Source organism: Vidua chalybeata, chromosome 25 (assembly GCF_026979565.1).
Source record: "Vidua chalybeata isolate OUT-0048 chromosome 25, bVidCha1 merged haplotype, whole genome shotgun sequence".
In the NCBI taxonomy this organism is placed as follows: domain Eukaryota; kingdom Metazoa; phylum Chordata; class Aves; order Passeriformes; family Viduidae; genus Vidua; species Vidua chalybeata.
Window position 1 is genome coordinate 2,729,269 of NC_071554.1, and position 23,169 is coordinate 2,752,437.

Below are 23,169 nucleotides of genomic sequence, written 5' to 3' on the forward strand. Positions count from 1 at the left end.
AAAGTGTGTGGGTGGAAAGGAATGCAGCAGATTAATTTAATAGCAGTTACCACGGCACAATGGTGCTTCAATTAAGAGTTCTTTCTGACTGGGACTTGTTGGTTTTGTTGTGTTTTTTTTTTTTCTTTTCCCTGTTAATAATAAATGTCACAAATGAGAATAGACATATTACTTCATCAGATGCTTTGGCATATCTCGTTGCAGAGAGCCTTTTGTGCAGAAATAGTAGCTGAAAGGGTAATTTTATAGGGCTTAGCACTCACTTAACACTTTAGGAGCCAAAATCGAGCCTCAGCAGAAACCCAGGAAGCTGCACCTGTTTCCATCCCGGCACGATCCCGCTGCAGAGCCACAAAGAGCCCTCCCGGTGCTGGGAAATGGTGTGTGAGGCACGAACCCGGGCAGAGCATCCTGCTCCGGCGGCTGCGGAGCGCATGGCGAGCGGGATCTGCGCTCCCGGGAGGCTCCTTCTGCTTCCCCAGCCTGTGAACCCCGATCCCGCCCAGCTGGGGGGTGGCCCGGGGGCACGGAGGGAGCAGGACAGGGAAGAGGCTCCGTCCCTTTGAACAGCGTGGGGGTTCCCAATCCCAGGTGTCCGGACGGGAAGCGCCGCTCCCGGCCCTGCCGAGAGAGAGGGGCCGCGTGTGGGGCGGGCTCGGGGTGTCCCGACGGGTCGGCCCGGTCCGCGCAGCCTTCCCGGGGCCGGGATGTGCCCCACGGATCCGCCACCATGTCCCTGGAAAAGGGACAGCACAGCCCCGTCCGTCCCCTGCGAGCTGCTCTCATTAACGCCCGGCGCTAATTACCTCAGCCCTGGATCGCTGATCCCCGATCCGCCGCGTTCTCCCTCCCGGGCAGCTTTTCCCTTCGCTGCTGGAAGTGTTCCCCGGCAGAGGGAACAGGGAGCCATGCCCCAAATCGCCTTGGTCGGGGGTTATTTGGTCGGGGTTATTTTGTCGAGGTTTCTTTGTCGGGGTTATTTTTCCCTTTGAGAGGTTGGTTCTGGTGGGTTTCGAGGGGGAGCCCGCTGGGATGGGGGCAAACCACGGAGAGCCCGAGGCAGGCTGGAAATAACGAGGGAGGGAGAACGCAGCGGCCACGGCCCGGAGACAAAACCACCGGGAAATGGCTCCAGAAAGAGCTTTAGAAGCAAACCTGTGGCTGGCAGGGGCCAGGGGACACCCCGACACCTCCGGGCTCCGGGGACAGCCCCGCTGCTGGCACGGACACCCCATGGACCCCAGAACCCTCAGCAGGGCACCCAGGGGAGGGGCACTGGGAGCACTGGGAGCACTGGGAGGAGCTGTCCCCTGCCCCCCCAGCCGATGAACCCCAGTTTGAGGGTGCGGCCCTGCTGCTTTACCAGCGCCAGCTTCATTCTAATCATTTAATGATGCCTGAAGTGTGTTTCCCAGGCCAGAAACATCCCAAACTGCCGGGCTGTGGGACAGGGACACATCCCTGGGAGTCACCTCAGCACCCCCTCCCCCAGTGCACCCCCAGCCCTGCCCAAGGAACCCGGGGGAGCTTCCCTGCCCAGGGCCGAGTGCTGGAAAACAGCAAAGCCTGACCGATATTCCCCAAAACCCGGCTCTGTCTCGGTGATTTGTGTCCGCTGCGATATCGAACCGCTGCCTGGAGGGACTCGGGTACTTAAAAACCCCGCGCAGGAGGCAAACAGGGAGATTTATTATTTTACTTTTGTGGTTTTCAGATAGTTTATGACACCGGGCTAATAACTCCCGAACCAAAATCTTCATCGATCCAGGGGAAACGTGACGTTATCCTCCCTGAGCCCTCCGGAGGGGCTGCTGCCCACCAGGGATGGCTCCATCCTGGGGATGCTCCCGCCGGGTGTCCCACAGCAGGGACAGGAGCAAATCCTGAGCACCCAGGGCACCCTCCCGGCTCTCCCGAGGCGCTGGGACTCCTTCCAGAATCACCGCGATTGTTCCTTCCCCTCTCCCAGCTCCCTCCAGCCTCCTCCTCCCCTCCAACAGCGCCACCTCCCCTCTCCACTTGGGGACAGTTAATAAATTGTCACTTGTCGCATCCTCGGGGAAGCGGCCACGCCCGGCTCTCCATCCCTGCAGGTTTGGGGCGCTCCAAGGCACCCCCATCCCGGTGGGGTGAGGCACAGCCGGGCTGGCACCTCCCCACGGGGAACATCGGCCGCGCTGTCCCCGCGGGGACACAGGCACTCGGAGGTGGCCCAGCCCCGTGTTCGTGCGATAAAACACAAAATCTGCTTCATTTCCCATGCACGGTAACGACCGAGCTGCTCTCAGCCAGGAAACCCCGCCAGGTTCCGGCTTTTAGGGGAAAAGATGAGACCGGGCGGGAGCTGCCGGGAGCCGCCCCCCTCCGCAGGCTCCGAGTGGCTCCGAAGGAGCAGCCCTGCCTGGGGAGGCTGGGATTTATCAGCCCGTGGGGCTGTGGATCCCAGAGTGTCCCATCCTGCTCCCCCAGCCCACTGTGGATCCCAAACCGTCCCACCGCACTGTCCCCAGCCCACTGCCCCAGTTCCAGCTCTGATCCTGGGCTGGAACACGAGCAGGGAGGGCTTGGCCAAGACAGCTCCTCATGAGGGCACCAGGGACACCCAGCAGGACCCTCCCTGTGATTCCAGGGAAAAGCAGGGAGGATTTCCCACTTTGCCCATCACAGGGACACCCAGCACGACCCTCCCTGTGATTCCAGAGGAAAAGCAGGGAGGATTTCCCATTTTCCCCCCTGGCTCGCTGCTGGCATTAAAGACAAACCACTGCCATCACTTGAACTCCATGATCAGGACCTAATTCAATCCCACCCTGCTCATTGTTGGAGGGCTGAGCATTAAACTGAAACCCTAAGCCAGGCCTGCAGTCATTTGGCTGGGGAGGAATTGATTTTGGCCATCAGCACTTTCTCATTTTCGATGGAGTCCCCACATAACCAGGTTAATTTCTGTTAATCCCATTAGCCAGGTACTTTTGGCTCTCCAGCCCAATGATTTTGTGTCTGATCTGAAAGATTGTAATTGCAACCCAAGAGGACACAAACAGGAGCCCGTGATGGAGAGGAACTGGCCTGACACAGCTTCTCTTCCACCTAAAAACCAAACCCTCTCCACATTTCCCCTCCCTCCAAATTTCCCCATGGTTAATGACCACACACAATAAGATCTGTCCTTAATTAATTTCCCCAACAGTTCAGATCCCCCATTTTGCTGGACTGATGTTATTATTACAAGTTTGATCAGGTCCTGGGCAAGTTTCAGGCCCAGATTTCTTTTTTCTTGACTCAGGTCAGTGCTGGTGCCTGCCAAGGGCTTCCTGGCGAGGTTGATCCCGGGATGATCCCACTGGAGCCAGCCCCAGGGCTGCCAGCCATGTGGGAACCCCTGGCACTGCTCCCTGTCCTCCCCAGCACAAAGGACAAATGGGGGTTCCAAAGGGGGGGAGTTTAAAAGAGAGGAGTCCCTCCAAAACATCCAAGGGGAGGCGGGGTCCCCACCTGGCTGGGGATATCACTGCCCTGCTGTCACTGCTGACGAGGGCTGGGAGCAGGGTGAACACACCTGCATCCCTGCAACCCTGCATGCCTGCAACCCTGCATGCCTGCAACCCTGCCTGCAACCCTGCCTGCATCCCTGCATCCCTGCAGCTCTCGCTGCAGCCCCGCTGCATCCCTGCAGCCCTGCGGCTCTCGGAGCAGCCCCGTTGCAGCCCGGCTCTCCAGGGCTCCTTCCTTCCGCAGCCGCGGCGCTCGGAGCACGCCCGGGCCGGGGCAGCAGCTGCGGAGCACTCGGAGCTCGGGCAGGAAACGCGAACGGCTCCCGCAGCTGCTCCCGGGGCTGAGCCCTCGGCTCACACGCGAGAGGACACGTGGCACGAGCTGGTGGCACCGAGGGACACGGGGGGGGACACCGGGAGGGGACAGCGGGAGGGGACAGCGGGAGGAAGGGCTGGGCTGGGCCGGGCTGCCCCTGCCAGGGCACCGGGACAGGAGGGACCTGCGGGGACACGGGAGTGACCATCACAGAGCCCTGGGGACACGGGAGTGACCATCACAGAGCCCTGGGGACACGGGAGTGACCATCACAGAGTGTGAGGACATGGGAGTGACCATCACAGAGTGTGAGGACATGGGAGTAACCATCACAGAGCCCTGGGGACACGGGAGTGACCATCACAGAGTGTGAGGACATGGGAGTGACCATCACAGAGCCCTGGGGACACGGGAGTGACCATCACAGAGTGTGAGGACATGGGAGTAACCATCACAGAGCCCTGGGGACACGGGAGTGACCATCACAGAGTGTGAGGACATGGGAGTGACCATCACAGAGCCCTGGGGACACGGGAGTGACCATCACAGAGCCCTGGGGACACGGGAGTGACCATCACAGAGTGTGAGGACACGGGAGTGACCATCACAGAGCCCTGGGGACATGGGAGTGACCATCACAGAGTGTGAGGACATGGGAGTGACCATCACAGAGCCCTGGGGACATGGGAGTGACCATCACAGAGCCCTGGGGACATGGGAGTGACCATCACAGAGTGTGAGGACATGGGAGTGACCATCACTGAGCCCTGGGGACACGGGAGTGACCATCACAGAGTGTGAGGACATGGGAGTGACCATCACAGAGCCCTGGGGACACGGGAGTGACCATCACAGAGCCCTGGGGACATGGGAGTGACCATCACAGAGTGTGAGGACATGGGAGTGACCATCATAGAGCCCTGGGGACACGGGAGTGACCATCACAGAGCCCTGGGGACATGGGAGCGACCATCACAGAGTGTGGGGACACAAGTGTGACCCACTGTGGTGCAGGTCCAGTTGTGGCACTGCAGGTCTGAACTGTGACACTGCATACCCAAACCCTGGAATTGCACATCCAAACCATGGAATGACCCAAAACATGGAATTGCATACCCCAAACCCTGGAATTGCACACCCAAACCATGGAATTGCACACCCACATCACAGCACTGCACACCCAACCCCTCCATAGCCCTGTCCCCAGGACTGGGGGTCACCACCTCTGGGGTCTCAGGCTCTGTGGCCTCTGGCACACTGTCACCATTATTTTTCCATTATTTTTCCATTATTTTCCCAAGAACCTCCCAAGGCTCTCCTTTCCCCAGTCCCAGGAGCTGCACCCTGAGGGGCCCTGGGTGCAGATCCCTGATAAGAGCTCGGGGTGGGGGGAGATAAGGGATGCTGCTCCCCAGCCCTGGCCAGGATGTTCCCCTTCGAGAGGCCCAAATCCACCCGAGATGAGTCAGTTCCTCCGAGCCCCAGCCCCTGTTCTAGATGGAACTGGAATTTTTCATTTCATTTTGGCCCTGCAGGGGAGGCAGAGCTGGAGGAGACAATGGAGGCAGCTCCGAGAAACACAAACACTCTAAAATCTAAAAATACATCAGCTGCTGGTGCCAGCCAGAGCAGCTCTGCTGTCAGCCCTGCAGGAGCTCCGGGGTTTGGGAATTTGGGACAATTCCCTGCTGGGCCAGGCCAGGCTGGGATGTGCAGCTGGGCACCCACAGCAGTGATGGCTGGAGAGAGCACCTTGGAGAGGGGCTGGACAGAGTTAAAGGAGTAAAGTAGGGAGTAATTAAAAATGTTTTAAAGTATTTATTAAAAATCCTTTGCAGGGTACACCTGGGGCAGTGCAAGAACCTGGCCAGGGCTACACCCAAGATGGGCCCTGAGTCAGAGTTTTCACACTTTTATAAGTTTTGGTTCATTTCCAATTGTTTGGGGGAGACTCCAAAGCTGGGGCTGTCCCAGGACAGGGCCGGGGGGCCCCAGGGTCCCCCCAGAGCCAGCCCAGGCTCCCCAAACAGGGCAGGGGGACATTGGGAATGTCCCAAACACGGATTTGGGCAGCACTGCCCCCGTTCCTACTTGACAGCACCAGCCCTGCCCTTGCAGCTTGTCCCTGAATTCCCCCTGTCCCTGTCCCATCCCTGTCGTGTGGGATCTCTATCTCGATGCAAGCGCTTCATTCTTCTTTTCTTACGTACACAGTTTCTATTTGAACTACAAAAGCTCTATTGCAACTACAAAACTACATTTACCATACTATTAAAATGTTAATACAGCACTTCTAATCAATGTAACATAATACATACGGCATTCAATTTAACGCTTGCGAAAAGCCAATCATAAAATACGCATTTTTCACATGGGGTAATTCAGACCCCTGGGCAGGCAGCGGGGCGAGATTCCCCTCTTTTGATGCCTATTTTGATGGATCTTTTGATGGCTCTTTATTTTGGTGCCTCCTGGCAGCGGAGGGAAGCGGGGCTGAGGGGACGGGACTGAGGGGACGGGACTGAGGGGACGGGGCTGAGGGGACGGGACTGAGGGCTGGGGCCATGGCCAGGGCTGAGATGACGGGGCCGGGGCTGAGGGGACGGGGCTGAGGGAAGCGGGACTGAGGGCTGGGGCCATGGCCAGGGCTGAGATGACGGGGCCGGGGCTGAGGGGACGGGGCTGAGGGCCGGGCCATGGCCGGGGCTGCGCTTCCCTCTGCCGGGGCTGCTCTGCAGTCCCGCTCAGCCCCGCAGCCTCACCCGGAGCCTTTGGGGGCTGTCCCTCACGGCAAACCGAACACACCGAGCCCTCCTGCTCAGGCAGAAAGGCTTCACACAGCGGCGGGGCCATACCAGCGCAGGAGGAATCCATAGCGATGCCACGGAAACCTGGACTTGCTTCGCCCAGAAGTTGCAATAAAACATGTTTTGTTTTGTTTGTTTTGTTTTTTCGTGTAACGTGTCCCTGTTTCGGGACTCCTGAGGGATTTTCCGGATTTCGGGAGAATTCAGGGATCCAGCGGCAGCGGCACCTCCCGTCCGCTGGGGGGCGCCCGGCAGGACGCGCCGGAAGTGCCGGGAGCGCCGGAAGTATCGGGAGCACCGGAAGTGCCGGAAGCGCCGGAAGGCGGAAGCGCGGGCGGGACGCGATGGCGGCGGCGGTGTCGGCCCTCAGCAGTTTGGGTGTGCCCGAGGCCGATGTTGGGGTGAGGCGGGGACGAGATCGGGCGGGGCGGGGTCCCGGCTCCTCCCGGGGCTCCTGGCTGAGTGTGGCTCGTTGCAGAGCGAGGAGGAGGAGGAGGAGGAGGTGGCAGAGCCCGGCCCGGTCGCGGCGGCGGCGGCGGAGCAGAGGCGGGAGGAGCGGCTGCGCCGGTTCCGGGAGCTCCACATGAAGCGGGTACGGGGGACGGGAGCAGGGCCGGCACCGAGCACTGCCTGCTTGGCGCTGGGGCGATCTCCAGAGGTCCCTTCCAGCCCTGAGTGCCCTGGGGTTGTTCCATGTGGGTTGGTTCCCCGGTGGGTTCGGGGTTGTTCCATGTGGGTTGGTTCCCCGGTGGGTTCGGGGTTGTTCCATGTGGGTTTTTTTCCCCGGGGCTGTTCTCTCTGAGCTCCAGTTTTGCCCTGCTCGGTTCCAGTACGAGGCCTGCAAGCTGAACAGCCAGGAGGTGGTGGAGGAGGACAAGAGGCTGAAGCTGCCCCCGAACTGGGAGGCTAAAAAAGCTCGGCTGGAGTGGGAGCTGCAGGTGCAGGAGAAGAAGAAGGTAAAGAACTCCCCCAGAGCCCCGGGTGTGCAGGGACACACGACAGCCTTGCACAGGTGTCAGCTCCTGACTGTCACCTGTGCTAATTAACTGACTCCTGATTGTCACCCCAAATCTGTGTTAATTAACCCCTGACTGTCACCCCAAATCCGTGTGCTAATTAACCCCTGATTGTCACCCCAAACCCGTGTGTTAATGACATGAGATGACATTGCTGAGAAAGAGGCTGAACTGGAAACAAGTTTCAAACCGTGGCCTTGCAAAAAAACCAGCAATTTTGGAGAATGACAGCTGTGGAAGGTGCATTGTAGCAGGGCCACGTGGGGTAGAAATAATAGTTTTAATTGTGGGGTTTTTTTTAAATTTTATTTTTAAAAATAAAACCACTGTTCCTGATGGTGTTGGAAGTAACAACAGCACCGTGTGGCAGCAGCTGAGAGACTGAAAAGCATTTCTGAGGGGTTGCAAGCAGGAGATGGGCTGGCTCCTGGTGGAGTTTGACATTTCTTGTGTCTCATTCTCCATGGACACCGACCACAGAGTGAAATCCTCAGATCCTCTGGGCCACCCTGGCTCTGCAGAGCTGGGATTACCTGGGCTGGGGGCAGGGTCAGCTGGTGGGACCCCAGCAGTGTGAAAGTGCTTTCCCCCAGCCTGGCAGCTGAAGAAGAGGTCTGCAATGTGTGAAGCTGAGTTGTCAGGGTTGTTTATTTCTCCTTATCTGTAACTTTCTGTCTCTGACCTGCCGAGCTCTGCCTGGTACAGAAGCCCTGGCAGTCTCTGCTCAGCCCCGGGCGTCTCCCACATTACAGACTCCAAACTACGTGTGCCACGTTCCCAGTTCCCACAGCAATACCTAAAATCTGTGCTGGGCAGTGTGTCCCTGTCCTAAACCAACAGAAAAGTGTCACCAGCACACCCAGACATGGAGGGCAAGGAGAAGGGAAAGAAGGCCAGGGCACACCCAAATCCCTCCATCTTGTACCCCTGAATCCCATTCTAAAAACCCCAAAATTCTGCTTTTCCACCCTGTGTTAATTCACCCATTACTCTACTCAAACCCTTGTGGTTGTAATTCCTCAGAGAAGGTTGGCAGCCTCTCCCACAGGCTAAAATGGAAGCCACAGGTGTTTTTGACTTCATGCCAAGGTCTCTGAGCCCCTGCCAGGGTCTGGGGACAGCCAGGGCAGCCTGAGGGATGCTCTGGACTCCGACAGGGCTGGAGCTGGGAGCTCTCAGTGCTGCTCTCTGCAGGAGTGTGCAGCCAGGGGTGAGGACTACGAGCGGGTGAAGCTGCTGGAGATCAGTGCCGAGGACGCCGAGAGGTGGGAGAGGAAGAAGAAGAAGAAAAACCCCGACCTGGGCTTCTCAGGTAAATCCTCAGCTCTGCTCACCTGTGCTGCTGTTGAGGTAGGGACAGGAATGAAAATGGTGGTATTGTTAGAAGGTAAAGAATGATCTTTCATTAATAACTATGTTTCTCTTTCATTGAGGACATTGTGAAGAGTAATTTTATTGGTCTTAAAGTGCAAACATTTTATACATTTTATACATTTTAAACATTTTATACTGTTGGTGCACCATGAATAGCACACGGTGGCAGAACATGTCTATAAACAATGTGAACAGAAAGAGAGATAATAGATAGTTCACATTTCTTAGACTTTTCCCAGGCTTAGCCTGGTAGAAATCTTTCTCCTTTTCTCTCTGACTGAACTGAGAATATCTGTGTGCTGCTGTTTTGGGTGAAGAGTGAGCAGGGAGAGCAAAGCCAGTTTGTCCCCAGTTCTGTCTCAGATGTGAGAAGCAGTGTTCACTATTTAATTTTTTTTTATAAAGGTTTAATAAGAGATAAAAGGGACAATATCTGCCAGAAGCACACCTTGGCTTAAAACAGGTTTCTTACATGATTTCCCAGTTAAATGAATATTTATGAAGAGTTACACATATTCAAACGTCCCTGTGAGTTTACATGTTCTAGGGGCTCTTTGGCTTGGTTTTAACCTGCTTGCCATCTTGCAGATTAAATCAATATATTTTATTTTCTCTCGAGGCTCCATTCTGACTCTCCTGATAACCAGAGTCAGTAGTAAATTCTTCTCTTGGTGTCCTGGCTCTTGCCTCTGTTATCACAAATGTGAGAAATGGCACAAGTGTTTCACACTCTTACCTTAGTTACACAAATAAAAGCATTTTAATAGTACATTGCTTTAATATTATGCTAAATAATATTAAACATTATGATAATAATTTGTGTTTATCACACTACTGTTTATATATAAGATGACAGGTTATATTATAGCAAAAAGGAGGTAAAAGGGATTACAAATTGTACTATACCAGAATCTTTGTGGCCACTAAGAACTTGTGAAAGCTAATGCTATAAAATACATTTAAAATGCTATAAAAGACATTGAAATGCTATAAAATACATTAAATAATACTACAAAATATGTAAAATAATGCTATGAAGTATGTAAAATAATGCTATAAAAATATAAAATAATGCCATACAAGTTGTAAAATAATGCTATAAAATAGGTAAAATAATGCTATAAAATATGCAAAATAATATATAAAATAGGTAAAATAATGCTGTAAAAATGTAAAATAATGCTATAAAATATGTCAAATAATGCTATAAAATAGATACTATAATGCCGTGAAATCATGCTATGAAATGTGTGAAATCATGCTATAAAATGTGTGAAATCACACTATAGAATGCAAAATCATGCTATAGGATGTGTGAAATCACGCTATAGAATGTGTGAAATCATGCTATGAAATGTGTGAAATCTCGCTATAGAATGTGTGAAATCCCGCTATAGAATGTGTGAAATCCCGCTATAGAATGTGTGAAATCCTGCTATAGAATGTGTGAAATCCCGCTATAGAGTGTGAAATCATGCTATAAAATGTGTGAAATCACAGTATAGAATGCAAAATCCCTCTATAGAATGTGTGAAATCACGCTATAGAATGCGTGAGACCCCGCTATAGAATATGTGAAATCCCGCTATAGAATGTGAAATCCCGCTATAGAATGTGTGAAATCATGCTATAAAATGTGTGAAATCACACTATAGAATGCAAAATCCCGCTATAGAATGTGTGAAATCACGCTATAGAACGTGTGAAATCACGCTATAGAACGTGTGAAATCACGCTATAGAATGCAAAATCCCGCTATAGAACGTGTGAAATCACGCTATAGAACGTGTGAAATCACGCTATAGAATGGGTGAAATCCCGCTATAGAATGTGAAATCCCGCTATAGAATGTGTAATCATGCTATAGAATGTGAAATCCCGCTATAGAATGTGTGAAATCCCGCTATAGAATGTGGGAAATCACGCTATAGAATGTGGGAAATCACGCTATAGAGTGTGAAATCACGCTATAGAATGTGAAATCCCACTATAGAATGTGTGAAATCACGCTATAGAATGTGTGAAATCCCGCTATAGAATGTGAAATCACGCTATAGAATGTGAAATCCCGCTATAGAATGTGTGAAATCCCGCTATAGAATGTGAAATCCCGCTATATAATGTGTGAAATCCCGCTATAGAATGTGAAATCCCGCTATAGAATGGGTGAAATCCCGCTATAGAATGTGTGAAATCACGCTATAGAATGTGAAATCCCGCTATAGAATGTGTGAAATCACGCTATAGAATGTGAAATCACGCTATAGAATGTGTGAAATCACGCTATAGATTGTGTGAAATCCCGCTATAGAATGTGTGAAATCACGCTATAGAATGTGTGAAATCACGCTATAGAATGTGAAATCACGCTATAGAATGTGGGAAATCCCGCTATAGAATGTGTGAAATCCCGCTATAGAATGTGAAATCACGCTATAGAATGTGGGAAATCCCGCTATAGAACGTGAAATCACGCTATAGAATGTGTGAAATCACGCTATAGAATGTGAAATCCCGCTATAGAATGTGAAATCATGCTATAGAATGTGAACTCCTGCTATAGAATATGTGAAATCCCGCTATAAAATGTGAAATCCCGCTATAGAATGTGTGAAATCCCGCTATAGAATGTGAAATCCTGCTATAGAATATGTGAAATCACGCTTTAGAATGTGAAATCCCGCTATAGAATGTGAATTCCCGCTATAGAATGTGTGAAATCCCGCTATATAATGTGTGAAATCACGCTATAGAATGTGAAATCCTCCTATAGAATATGTGAAATCCCGCTATAGAATGTGTGAAATCACGCTATAGAATGTGTGAAATCCCGCTATAGAATGTGTGAAATCACGCTATAGAATGTGAAATCCCGCTATAGAATATGTGAAATCCCGCTATAGAATGTGAAATCCCGCTATAGAATGTGTGAAATCCCGCTATAGAATGTGAAATCCCGCTATAGAATGTGTGAAATCCCGCTATAGAATGTGAAATCCCGCTATAGAATGTGTGAAATCACGCTATAGAATGTGAAATCCCGCTATAGAATGTGTGAAATCCCGCTATAGAATGTGTGAAATCCCGCTATAGAATGTGAAATCCCGCTATAGAATGGGTGAAATCCCGCTATAGAATGGGTGAAATCCCGCTATAGAATGTGTGAAATCACGCTATAGAATGTGTGAAATCCCGCTATAGAATGTGAAATCCCGCTATAGAATGTGTGAAATCCCGCTATAGAATGTGAAATCCCGCTATAGAATGTGTGAAATCCCGCTATAGAATGTGAAATCCCGCTATAGAATGTGAAATCCCGCTATAGAATGTGTGAAATCACGCTATAGAATGTGAAATCCCGCTATAGAATGTGTGAAATCCCGCTATAGAATGTGTGAAATCCCGCTATAGAATGTGAAATCCCGCTATAGAATGGGTGAAATCCCGCTATAGAATGTGTGAAATCACGCTATAGAATGTGAAATCCCGCTATAGAATGTGTGATTGCCGTTGTCTCTCACCCAGACTACGCGGCGGCGCAGCTGCGCCAGTACCAGCGGCTGACCCGGCAGATCAAACCCGACCTGGAGCAGTATGAGAAGCTCAAGGAGCAGCAGTGAGTGCTGCTGTCAGTCCCTGGCAGCACCTGAGGGATCCCTGGGGGAGCAGCAAACACCAGACACGGAAATCCCCCCAGCCTGCTCTCCTCTCGCTGGGATGCTCTGTAATCTCAGCTGGCCCTGCTTCAGGAGGGCTGCTGGGCTAATTAATGAGGTTCATTTCTTCCAGCTCGGCACTGCTGAGCTGGGGGAGATGTTCAACACAGTTAGGTCATGTTTCAGTGTACCATCAGGCACTTCCTGGAGCAGGGTTTGGGGTGTGGAAGCTTTGTTTAAGGACTGAGACTTGTGCGGTTTGCATTGAGACAGATTTAGCATTTCTGGGGGGTTCTGTATCTTTCAGAGGCACCCGCTGGTCCCTCTGTTGGGTTTAATTCTGACATTTGTCATCTGAATCTGGGATTGCCACAGCTTAGTGAGGTGTGACAATGGAACTCGGGCAGAAGCAGGGAAACCATGAGGACACAGAGGGACAGGACAAGGGGTAAGGGGTTCAAAGTGAAAGAGGGGAGATTTAGGTTGGATATTGGGAAGAAACTCTTCCCTGTGAGGGTGGGGGAGGCCCTGGCAGAGATTTCCCAGAGAAGCTGTGGCTGCCTCTGGATCCTTGGAATTGTTCCAAGGCCAGGCTGGAGGGGGCTTGGAGCAATTTGGGATGGTGGAAGATGTAGGGGTGGGACTGGCTGGGCTTTAAGGTCCTTCCTGGGCTTGTCAGGACCCCACAGCACTGCCAGGTGTGTAACTGCTGCCCCCTGCTCTCCCCACAGCGGGGAGGCCCTGTACCCCACCTCGGACAGCCTCCTGCACGGCACCCACGTGCCCTCCAAGGAAGGCGTGGACAGGATGGTGGCAGACCTGGAGAAGCAGTGAGTAACGGGGAGAGAGGGGAGGGCAGGGGCTGGGGGTGCTGCAGCCCCAGGGCTCAGCTCCTGCTGCCCCCCAGGATCGAGAAGAGGGAGAAGTACAGCCGCAGGCGGCCCTACAACGACGACGCCGACATCGACTACATCAACGAGAGGAACGCCAAGTTCAACCAGAAGGCCGAGAGGTTCTACGGGAAATACACGGCCGAGATCAAACAGAACCTGGAGAGGGGCACGGCTGTTTGAGCCTGCTTGGCACAGCTCAGCTCAAACTGAGCCTGGGCCCTGTGAGCCTGCCTGGCTCAGCTCAGCTCAAACTGAGCCTGGGTCTTGTGAGCCTGCCTGGCCAAGCTCAGCTCAAACTGAGCCTGGGTCCTGTGAGCCTGCTTGGCACAGCTCAGCTCAAACTGAGCCTGGGCTCTGTGAGCCTGCCTGGCCAAGCTCAGCTCAAACTGAGCCTGGGCCCTGTGAGCCTGCCTGGCCAAGCTCAGCTCAAGCTGGGCCTGGGTCCTGTGAGCCTGCCTGGCCCAGCTCAGCTCAAACAGAACCTGGGCCCTGTGAGCCTGCCTGGCCAAGCTCAGCTCAAACTGATCCTGGGTCCTGTGAGCCTGCCTGGCCCAGCTCACTCCTGCCTCCTCTGTTGCCATTTTCCATTTTAAATTGTATCAAAAGTAGATTTTTAGCTGTTGCTCTCTCAGCTCCATGGTGTTCAGTGCACTGAACACTTTGCAGAGTTCAGCTGTAAACAGCTTTGGCTGCAGGAGTAGCCAGGTTCTGCCTTCCATGCTCTAAATAAACTCTTTGGTCTAATTTGGGAGTTGGTGTCAGTTCTTCAGGTTTCTGTGCCAGCAGGATGAAGAGCAGTGACAATACTATGGAAAGGCAGCTGCCCCTGTCCCTCAGGAATTCCAAGGTAGGATTTCCCCCTGTCCCTCAGGAATTCCAAGGGTGGGATTTCCCCCCCCGCCCCCGTCCCTCAGGAATTTCAAGGTAGGATTTCCCCCCCCCCGTCCCTCAGGAATTCCAAGGGTGGGATTCCCCCTGTCCAGCCCCACGCACAGGGACAGGGTAAAACACAAGAATCGTCCCCCAATTCAAGGGTCTCTTAAAGAAGCTTGCAGACACGAGTGGTGCATTCAGTTTATTTTACGAACTTTGTTTATACAAAACCCAAGTTTAACCAGTTGCTCCCAGTCCATGCAAGAGTTCCTTGTCTTCCTGAACTCCTTCCTTCTGGAGCAGAAGTCTGGCACCTGCCTCATAGGGAGGTGCCTCATAGGGAGGCTGATCCTAAAGCAAACCAGTAAAATACAACCCTGTAGTAACTGGAGTCGAGCATCAGAAGGGACAGTGTGACTGGGAATGGCCACGATTCCTGTGGCAGGCAGCTAAAATCCTACACAATCCCCACTCCACAGGGGACCCAGGGAAAGAGGAGGCCTTGATCGAGGCAGGATCCACTGCCAGAGTGATGCAACAGCTGTCCTGTGCTGGAGCTGCGAGTGCAAGGTAAACCCAGGAATAACCACATAAACTCAGGCCCAACACACCTGACACACTCAGCCAGTGCAAAACTAAACTTTATTCACTTGAAGTAAACAGTTACACAAGGTAAGTCCAGGTGTTCAAAGAACAGCTACTCAACTATGGTTTAGAAAAAGTTACCCACCTGCAAGTTCTAGTCCAATAAAGCAATATAAAATATGTACAAATATACACAAGATTCCCATCTGTGGCTTCTGGATCTGTGTGCTCTCTGTCTGAAAGAGAAACCTAAGATTCCAAAAATTAAGACCTCAAAATAAATACTCAGTATTAACAAGTCTTCAAGCCCATCAGAAGTCTCCATGTCTCTGCTGAGAGGTGTCAAGTGCTGCAGTCTGACAGTGACTCCCATCAGCGTGCCCGGAACAGGGAGCTTTTGGGTGAGAAGTTCAGGAATGTTTTCTTCTCCTCCTTCTTGACAGGAACCCACTGCCCATAGGGGCTTCCCTTCCTGTCATCCTCCCTGGGTGGAGAAACCACTGGGTCCTTAGCCACAACATGGCTCACTGGCTTCTGCAGGGCAGGCTTGGCCATTGTGTTCTGGAGAGAAAAAACAAGACATTTCCTGTAAGAAAAGGTGCTGAAAGCAAGGGTTTTATCATATAAATGTTTTCTCTCTGGCTCCTGGAATTCCTGATGCTTATACTGGGTATCAATCACACGCACTTAACTCAGGAGAAATCCCTGAATCCTTAGTTTGCATTACTAAAACACCTAACTTGAGATAAGCTGTGTTTTCAACTAGTTCTTGTTTTGAATTGTTCAGGTTGAAGGTGAACACTTCAAACACACTGCTGAGGCGTATCCAGGGTGCTCTACCAACTCCTGCAGGGAAATCACTACCAAACATTAAATTCCTTTTGTTGCTGAGATGATTATTTGGGAAAAGCCCGAGCCAGGAGGGCTGGAGCCCTCACTGAGGGATCCCATCACTCACATTAGGGCTGAAGGAAATGCTCCTCTGGATGGTTGCTCTCTCCATGCCAGCCTTGCTCACGTCCTCAGCTGCACTCCCAGGTTGCTAAAGAAGAGCAGACACAGCTTAAGAGGGGCTCCCTGACCCAGGGCAGGGCAGGCAGTCACTGCCCAGCACAGCTCTCTGTGGAGTGGTTCAGTATTTCATCTAAAGTAGCTGTAAAGCTACAGCACAGCACTGCTGAGCCCACCGAGTGCAGGCAGCCTTGGCCCAAGGCAGCTGTGCCAGTTCCCGTGGCAATGGAGGCGGCTCCAGGCCCCACCAGAGCCCAGAGAGGACTCAGAATCACAGCACGAGCTGCCACACCAGAGCAGTGACACAGCGAGGGCAGCAGCTCTGCACACCCGTCCTGCAGGGCTTTGGAGAACAACAATAAACTTATCTGCAAGGGATGCAGGCCTCTTCTTCTGTACTCTCTCAACATCTGGAATATATTGCATATGTTTATGAAAGGGATGCCTGCACCATTTGTGTCAAACCCTCAGCAAATTCACTTCCCTTTCCACGAGCAGCACCCGAGCCAGGCAGTGGCTGCAGGTTTGTATTTACTGTGCCTCAGGGTAACACACCACGACAGAACCAAACTAAAATTCACTTTAAGCTGCTCCAGTTTCTCCCTCCCTTCACAATTCACAGCAGCTACAGCCCACAAGTCCCTTAATTACCACCAGATTTTCTTCCTCATGTCTGGAACCATAGTCATGATTTCTATAAGACAGAAATAAAGTATGTAAAATGCATTGTGTGCTTGGGTATGGAATTTCTGGGAAACAGTTTGTTGCACATGAAAAGCTTTTAACAGTTAAAAAAGGCAGAAAGATTTAACCTTAACAAAAAAAAAATAAGCCCACAGTATTCACTAGGTCTGGCAAGGAGACTCCTGGTTTTAGGTCACAAAGGCATAAACTAGTGGAATTCATGGGAAATATCCCACGAGGAGAACAAGTCAAAGGAACAAGTCTCCTCTCCTTCCCCAGCTGTCCCTACTGGACACTCAAGGGATCAACCACCTCAGAGAGGGCCTCTGCTTCCAGCTTAAGGCAAAGCCTCGAGGTTTCTGGAGAAGTTTTTGTTCAAGAGTTTGAGCTCATAAGCACAAGCTCCACAGTTGAACTACAGCACAGCCATGCAGACAAGTCTAAGAGGTGTTTACCTTTCCAGGGAGAACACTCCATACTTACCTCAGCTGACTCCGTGGCTTTCTCACGCTCCTGCTTCTCAGTTTTGATCTCCTTGGCAGGAGCAGAGATCTTCAGGCTTGCTGGCAGGACAATGTTGTCTGTTCCCAGAGCCTTGGCAGCATTGGCTTTTGCAATTTCCAGCAGTTCCCTCTTGTCTAGAAGGGGAAGGAATAAAAAGAAGTGCTTTGTTTCACATTAAAATCCACGTGAACCTACTCAAGCCTAAATCCTGCAGGTTTTGCATCTATGCAATCATCAGCTGGGACCGATCTCATCACAGCCTCGCCCCCTGTGCCAATTAATGTTCTGAAGAACAATCTTTTATTAAATTCATTTGTCCAACCCCACCGAGGCTTTTTTTTCACTTTCACTTTGGGCTTTACAAACCAAGCAAACCAAGGAGAACCTGCCTGACTCAAAACCTGTTTTTAGGCTCTCACACAGAGGAACCTCAGAAACCCCCAAGTACCTTTTTCACTGAGGTGCAGAGGCGACCTGCTCCGCGAGCGTGTGCGGGACCGGCTCCTCCAGCCCCTGTAGGCCTCGGGGTAGATGGTTCTGCCGAAGCCGTAGTACCGCCTGCCCCGGGAGCGGGACCGGCTCCGGGAGTAGGAGCGCCGGTAGCAGGCCCTGCCACGGGACCAGGAGCGGGAGCGGTGCCGGCGGTAGCGGCGCCGGTAGTGCCGGGGCCGGTAGCAGCCGCGGTAGCGCCGGGAGCCGCGGGAGCGCGAGCGGCTGCGCGAGTAGGAGCGGGAGCGGCGCCGCGAGAGCCGGGAGCCGTGCCGCCGCGCCCGGGAGCGCGACCGGGACCGTGAGCGGCTCCAGCTGCGCGAGGAGCGGCTGGAGGAGCTGCCGGAGCTGGAGCGGGAGCTGCACGAGGAGCGACTGGAGGAGCGGCTGGAGGAGCGGGCGCAGCTCCGCCGGGACGAGTCCCTCTGCCTGGGCGAGCCCAGGGTCAGGTCGTCCATGAACTCCGTCATGGCGGCCGTCTGCCCAGCGCCGCCTTTCTGCGCGCTCTCAGCCATCGCTTCAGGTTTGGCTGCTGTTCTGCAGTGCCCGGTCTCTGTTCCTGCGGGGTGGAGAGGGAAGTTCAGCATTTACGGGCACCAGGGCATTTCCTCAGCAACAACAAACGCGGTGACACGCGGGCAGCGAGGCCGGGGATAACTAAACACCCCAACGACCCCCAGCCACCTTCCAGTGACAGCTCAGCTCTGCAATGCCCTCTCCTGCAGTAAGCACAAAACTGAAACACAAGGTTGTGTGAAAAAAGAAAGGCTTCAGTTTTAAACCATGAGTGGAATTTTGGAGAGATGTAAGTCTGTGTGGGTTTTAAGTGTAATTCCTTGTGCGATACCTTTTTTCCCTCCATAAAGGAAGAAAAATCTTAACATTCTTGAAAATAATTTTCAAAGTTTTTTATCATTCTAAATACATAGGATCCATTGCATCTGTGATACAAAATAACCACTTGCCTTCCAGCTCAGCACAAATTGAGTTTTCTGCTACAATTCCACAGAGCTTTTTACTCCAACAAGGGAAAAGGAAAGTATCTTGTAACTATAAAGCAGCAAAGACCTTGCCTGTATCTTGTCACGAAACTCGTGGCACACAGCTCCACACATCCCAGCAGTACATGCAACAAGCTGCTGTTAAAAACGCTCTGTGCAGAAGCCAGGTGATGATTCAGTGGCCGTGACTCGCACAGGACACAGCACTCCTTACGGCTCTATATTAATAATTAAAATGGCTGTCCCTGGAGTGGCAGCCATTTTATGGCTACAAAGGTTACTCGGGGTAGGGATCTTATCACAAGACTTAAGCCCAGAGTTACGTAACCAGTTTACAGTTTAGGGCAGCTTCCTTTGACACGGAGTTTCTATTTAGCGCTAGGCGCAAAGAGAGGTTAGGCAACAAATCCAATCCTCACAATGAAATCTGTTTAAATTTTACGTTACAGAGAGAGTTAAGTTACAGGGAGAGTTATCAGACGCACTTCTCTCGCTACTACTCTAGCTGAAGATTCACTACACCTCTACGTCAAGGTCACACTGCCCGGCCGGTAATCAGAGGAATCCCCAAGTGCCGCCTGCCTTTGCCAACTCCCTCCCGGCCCGTGCCCAGCCCCGTCCATGGGCGCCTACGGCCGGTCCCGGACCCCCCGAGCCCTCAGGGCTCCCTCACTCACCGCTGGGCGCCGCCGGGCACGCCCCGCGCTGGTTCCCCTGAGGCACCTGCGCGCTCCTGCAATAAAACAAACAAAAAAACCATGAAAATCCACCCGTGAGCGACCCACAGCCCTCATTCCGCAGAGGCCACCGCGCGCGGCCTCTCCCGCCTCTTCCCCCCCTCCGGCCGTGCCCCGGCCCGCCGCCTCACCGGCTCCAGCCCGCCGGGCTGCCCCCGCACGGGTCCTGAGGGGAGAGCCCCGCTTCGTGAGTCACCCCCATAGCGCCGAGCCCGCTGCGCCAGCCGCGATCGGCGATAGAAGCACGAAAGAACCGCAGTACAGAGGCGCCTCCACCCGCTGCCGCCGCCCGCCAGCGACTGAGGGCCGGCCCAGAACCTTCCAGAACGTCCCTCCCGTTACGCAACCCGTGCGCTCGCGGCGCACGCGCCGGCCCCGCCCCCCGAGCGGCGGCCCCGCCCCGGCGCTCGGGACGCGCCCCCCCCCGCCCCTCTTCGCCTCCCGCCCCTGCGCGCGCGCGCTGCGCCTGCGCGCGGCCGCCGCCGCCGCGTCCCGTGACGGTGCGCGGGGAACGCGCGGGACCAGGGGCGCGCACGGGGCGGGGGACGCGCGGGGTGCAGGGATTGGGGTACGGGGATGCTCGGGGTGCAGTGACCGGGGTGCGGGGGATGCTCGGGGTGCGGGAGATGCTCGAGGTGCGGGGGATGCTCGGGGTGCGGGAGATGCTCGAGGTGCGGGGGATGCTCGGGGTGCGGGGGATGCTCGGGGTGCGGAGGATGCGCGGCGCGGTGCGGTGCGCGCCCCGCGGGGTGCGGGAGCGGGGCGGGGTGCGCGGTGCATGCGGTGCGCAGCGTGCGCGGATCGGGGGTGCGCCCCGGCGGAACCGCTGCTGGCGGTGCCCGGTGAGCGCCGGGTCCCCGCCGGGCGGCCCCGGGCTCGGGCGGCCCTCGCGGCCCTGGCCGCCCCGCGGAGCCGCGCTGCCGCTGGTTTCTTGCGCCGCTGGTTTCTTGCGCGGACGGAGCTCCCGTTTCCTCCCGCAGTCGTTGGCAGCGCTGAACCATGTCCGGGTTCCTGGAGAGCCTGCGGTGCTCGGAGTGCGTGGACTGGGGCGAGAAGCGCAACACCATCGCCTCTGTGGCCGCGGGGGTGCTGGTACGGCCCCACCCTGCTCGGGACTTTGGGGGTCTTTCGGCTTTTCGGTCGTAAGATAACAATGATGAGCAGTTTGGGAGTCTGTTCTCCCGCGTTACAAGTGGGAGGATGAGAGGAAACGGCCTCAAGGTGTGCCAGTGGGAGTTTAGGTTGGATAAAAGGGGAAATTTCTCCAGTGAAAGGGTGGCCAGGCAGTGCTGGAGCCACTGCCCCTGGGAATGTTTAAAAAATACGTGGATGTGGCATTTGGGGACATGGCTTAGTGATGACCACGGTGGGTTGGAATTGATGATTTTAGAGGGCTGCTCCAACCTTAGCAATTCCAGGGAAAGGAAGAACAGGGATACATTGTCCCTGTGTCTAGCAGCAGAGTTACTGACAAAATCTGGCCTGGTTTCCTCTGTCCATTTTTTGTTTAAATTTCCCAGTTTTACTCAGGAAGTAACTGCTGGAGTGAGCAAATCCCTGGCTTTGCAGTCGGCTTGATCCCAAACTGACAGCAAAATTAATGGTGTCACAGTTTAGTCTGGGTTGGAGACTGTAAGGCTGTTTAAATATTGATCATGTTTTTCCAGAGCCATCTCACAGGCTGGGAAAAGACTGTGTCTGTATTTTAAGCTCTTTCCCCCCCCTCAGTTTTTCACAGGCTGGTGGATCATCATCGATGCTGCTGTGAAATACCCTCAAGTGGAAGACTTCAACCATTCCTACCACGCCTGTGGGGTGATCGCCACCATCGCGTTCCTGATGTAAGAATTCCCCGCCCCGCTCCCAGCAGAGCTGTGAGAGTGCAGAGCAGAGCTTTAATGCCACTCCTGTCCCCTTTAATGCCACTCCTGTCCCCTTTTCACCAGGATCAACGCCGTGTCCAACGGGCAGGTGCGGGGGGACAGCTACAGCGAGGGCTGCCTGGGCCAGACAGGTACCAGGGCTGGGCTCACACCCATTTGTGGGGTTTGTGGGGCCGGGCTGTCCCAGGGGTACAGGACATCCCCCATCCCATTGCAGGGGCTCGGATCTGGCTCTTCATCGGCTTCATGATGGCTTTTGGGTCCCTCATTGCCTCCATGTGGATCCTGTTTGGGGGCTACGTGGTTAAAGGTAAGAGCTGACCCTATTTTTGGAAGTTCAAGGTGTTTTAAATGACTCCTGGATTTTGGAATTGGTATTTAGAGGGTTTCTAGGCAGGCCCAGTTTGAATATTTTGCCCTACACACCACTCTCCCATATTATTACTGATACTGGGATGGATTTGATCTATTTCTAAGTACAAACTTTCTCTACAAACCCAGCTCTTGCCCAGCTGGGAACTCCATGGATATAATTAAGCCGCTACAGTTTTAAGGGAATAATTCCCTGGATGAACACTTATTCCCAGAATACAAATTACTGAGCTCCTGCAGATTGCTCCCAAAGCCTCTCTGCTAAATTAGCACAAGGGAAAATGACGTGTCAGAAATGGGATATGCTTGAAAATTATTTAAAAAAAAAATTACTTCAAAAAGGATTTTTTTCTCTCTTAGAAAAACCAGTGGTGTACCCAGGAATAGCAGTGTTTTTCCAGAATGCATTCATCTTTTTTGGGTAAGACTGTCCTCTTTTATTTGTTTCCTATTTAATTTTAATGATAAAAAACTGAAACTTGCTGTGATCTGGTTGGTCCTGAAGTCCTGTTTTGTAAGCAGACCTGTGTGAATAAACTGGGATTAACAAATCCCCCTTGAAACCCTGTGTTTAAAAGAAGAGGGATTTGATTTGTGGTGTCCCTTTGATGTGTTTCCACAGGGGCCTGGTGTTCAAGTTTGGCCGCACAGAGGATTTGTGGCAGTGAACCCCCCCTGGAATGCCCTGGGCTTTAACTGCACCCCAAAAAGTTTTGTAAAACCATTTTGTAAACCTTCCATTGTGTCTGAAGAGAAATCAAGGAAAGCTGAAAGCACTAAATCGAGCTCTATTCTGGTTATTTTTTTTACTCTTGTACATCCACTTCAGTGTTGTGGTGTTTTTGAGAAATGTAAAATTGCTACAAACAACAGTGGAGTCACTTTTCTAAAATGATGTTTGTTACAAATAAAAGGAGAGTGGAATATGGATGTATTTAACCAGCTGTTTCTATGATGTTATTTACAATCCAAGACTTACTAAAACTGCATTTAAACAACCTTTTAACAGATATTTATTAAATATTTCCTATATCTGGGCAATATAACCATTTCTTCAATTTCAAAACTTGCTGGTGTGTGGCTTTTCTTGTGTAATTGAGAACTGTGGTGGCTTGGGATTTTTCTTTCCCCCCCCCATCCCTGAGTATTTCATTTATCCTGTGGTGATAAAGAGGAAGTGTCTGGGAAGTAACAACTCACAGTTGTGTGCAGAAGGTTTGGGCAGCTGCTGAACTCCTGCTGGCTCTTTGGGAGCTGGGAACAAGGAAAACTGGTCCTTCCTCTGCAAGCCTGCATTCCTTGGGAGCTGCCTCCCTCTGGAGCTGCAGGGATCTGCTCGTCAGTGAGTGAATGAGGCCAGCGAGCCTCGTCAAAGGCCTCGGCCTTGTCACGAGCTCCCTCCTTCACTCCTCACAGGCTGCTAAGGAAGAGAAACAGCCACGTTTTCACTCCTTTACTGGGTAAGCACTGCTGC

General features: G+C 52.8%; 3 protein-coding genes across 5 annotated transcripts; 2 read left to right on the plus strand and 1 right to left on the minus strand.

The window, feature by feature from the left end:
* The first annotated feature begins 6,916 nt into the window (after positions 1–6,916).
* On the plus strand, positions 6,917–14,300 carry SYF2 (SYF2 pre-mRNA splicing factor). The gene is made up of 7 exons (XM_053964498.1): positions 6,917–7,018; positions 7,096–7,209; positions 7,448–7,573; positions 8,828–8,945; positions 12,533–12,623; positions 13,395–13,493; positions 13,571–14,300. The coding sequence occupies exons 1-7, from the start codon at positions 6,962–6,964 to the stop codon at positions 13,734–13,736; spliced, it is 771 nt and encodes a 256-aa protein (XP_053820473.1). The 5' UTR covers positions 6,917–6,961; the 3' UTR covers positions 13,737–14,300.
* Positions 14,301–15,052: 752 nt separating this feature from the next.
* Positions 15,053–19,769, minus strand: RSRP1 (arginine and serine rich protein 1). Of its 2 annotated transcripts, XM_053964496.1 has the most exons (6): positions 19,572–19,763; positions 19,381–19,436; positions 17,662–18,261; positions 17,193–17,347; positions 15,973–16,056; positions 15,053–15,575 (listed from the first exon to the last, which is right to left on the minus strand). In XM_053964496.1, the coding sequence occupies exons 1-6, from the start codon at positions 19,640–19,642 to the stop codon at positions 15,387–15,389; spliced, it is 1,155 nt and encodes a 384-aa protein (XP_053820471.1). In that variant the 5' UTR covers positions 19,643–19,763; the 3' UTR covers positions 15,053–15,386. The 2 variants fall into 2 exon arrangements, with proteins under 2 accessions (XP_053820471.1, XP_053820472.1); XM_053964497.1 differs by lacking the exon at positions 15,973–16,056 and having other exon boundaries at positions 19,572–19,769.
* Positions 19,770–19,872: 103 nt separating this feature from the next.
* On the plus strand, positions 19,873–22,634 carry TMEM50A (transmembrane protein 50A). Of its 2 annotated transcripts, none has more exons than XM_053964504.1 (7): positions 19,873–19,940; positions 20,421–20,532; positions 21,169–21,281; positions 21,387–21,454; positions 21,541–21,633; positions 22,056–22,116; positions 22,318–22,634. In XM_053964504.1, the coding sequence occupies exons 2-7, from the start codon at positions 20,440–20,442 to the stop codon at positions 22,361–22,363; spliced, it is 474 nt and encodes a 157-aa protein (XP_053820479.1). In that variant the 5' UTR covers positions 19,873–19,940; positions 20,421–20,439; the 3' UTR covers positions 22,364–22,634. The 2 variants fall into 2 exon arrangements, with proteins under 2 accessions (XP_053820479.1, XP_053820478.1); XM_053964503.1 differs by having other exon boundaries at positions 19,925–20,008.
* The last annotated feature ends 535 nt before the right edge of the window (positions 22,635–23,169 follow it).

Excerpts from the sequence above, each read along its gene's own strand:
- SYF2 (XM_053964498.1), top strand. The coding sequence starts at position 6,962 with ATGGCGGCGGCGGTGTCGGCCCTCAGCAGTTTGGGTGTGCCCGAGGCC. Across the intron at positions 7,574-8,827 it reads AGGTGCAGGAGAAGAAGAAG|GAGTGTGCAGCCAGGGGTGA; the intron begins GTAAAGAACTCC and ends TGCTCTCTGCAG. Across the intron at positions 12,624-13,394 it reads GAGAAGCTCAAGGAGCAGCA|CGGGGAGGCCCTGTACCCCA; the intron begins GTGAGTGCTGCT and ends CTCTCCCCACAG.
- RSRP1 (XM_053964496.1), bottom strand. The coding sequence starts at position 19,642 with ATGGGGGTGACTCACGAAGCGGGGCTCTCCCCTCAGGACCCGTGCGGG. Across the intron at positions 18,262-19,380 it reads GTGCCCGGCGGCGCCCAGCG|GAACAGAGACCGGGCACTGC; the intron begins GTGAGTGAGGGA and ends TCCACCCCGCAG. Across the intron at positions 15,576-15,972 it reads GCATTTCCTTCAGCCCTAAT|AACACAATGGCCAAGCCTGC; the intron begins GTGAGTGATGGG and ends TTTTCTCTCCAG.
- TMEM50A (XM_053964504.1), top strand. The coding sequence starts at position 20,440 with ATGTCCGGGTTCCTGGAGAGCCTGCGGTGCTCGGAGTGCGTGGACTGG. Across the intron at positions 21,634-22,055 it reads TGGGGGCTACGTGGTTAAAG|AAAAACCAGTGGTGTACCCA; the intron begins GTAAGAGCTGAC and ends TTTCTCTCTTAG. Across the intron at positions 22,117-22,317 it reads AATGCATTCATCTTTTTTGG|GGGCCTGGTGTTCAAGTTTG; the intron begins GTAAGACTGTCC and ends GTGTTTCCACAG.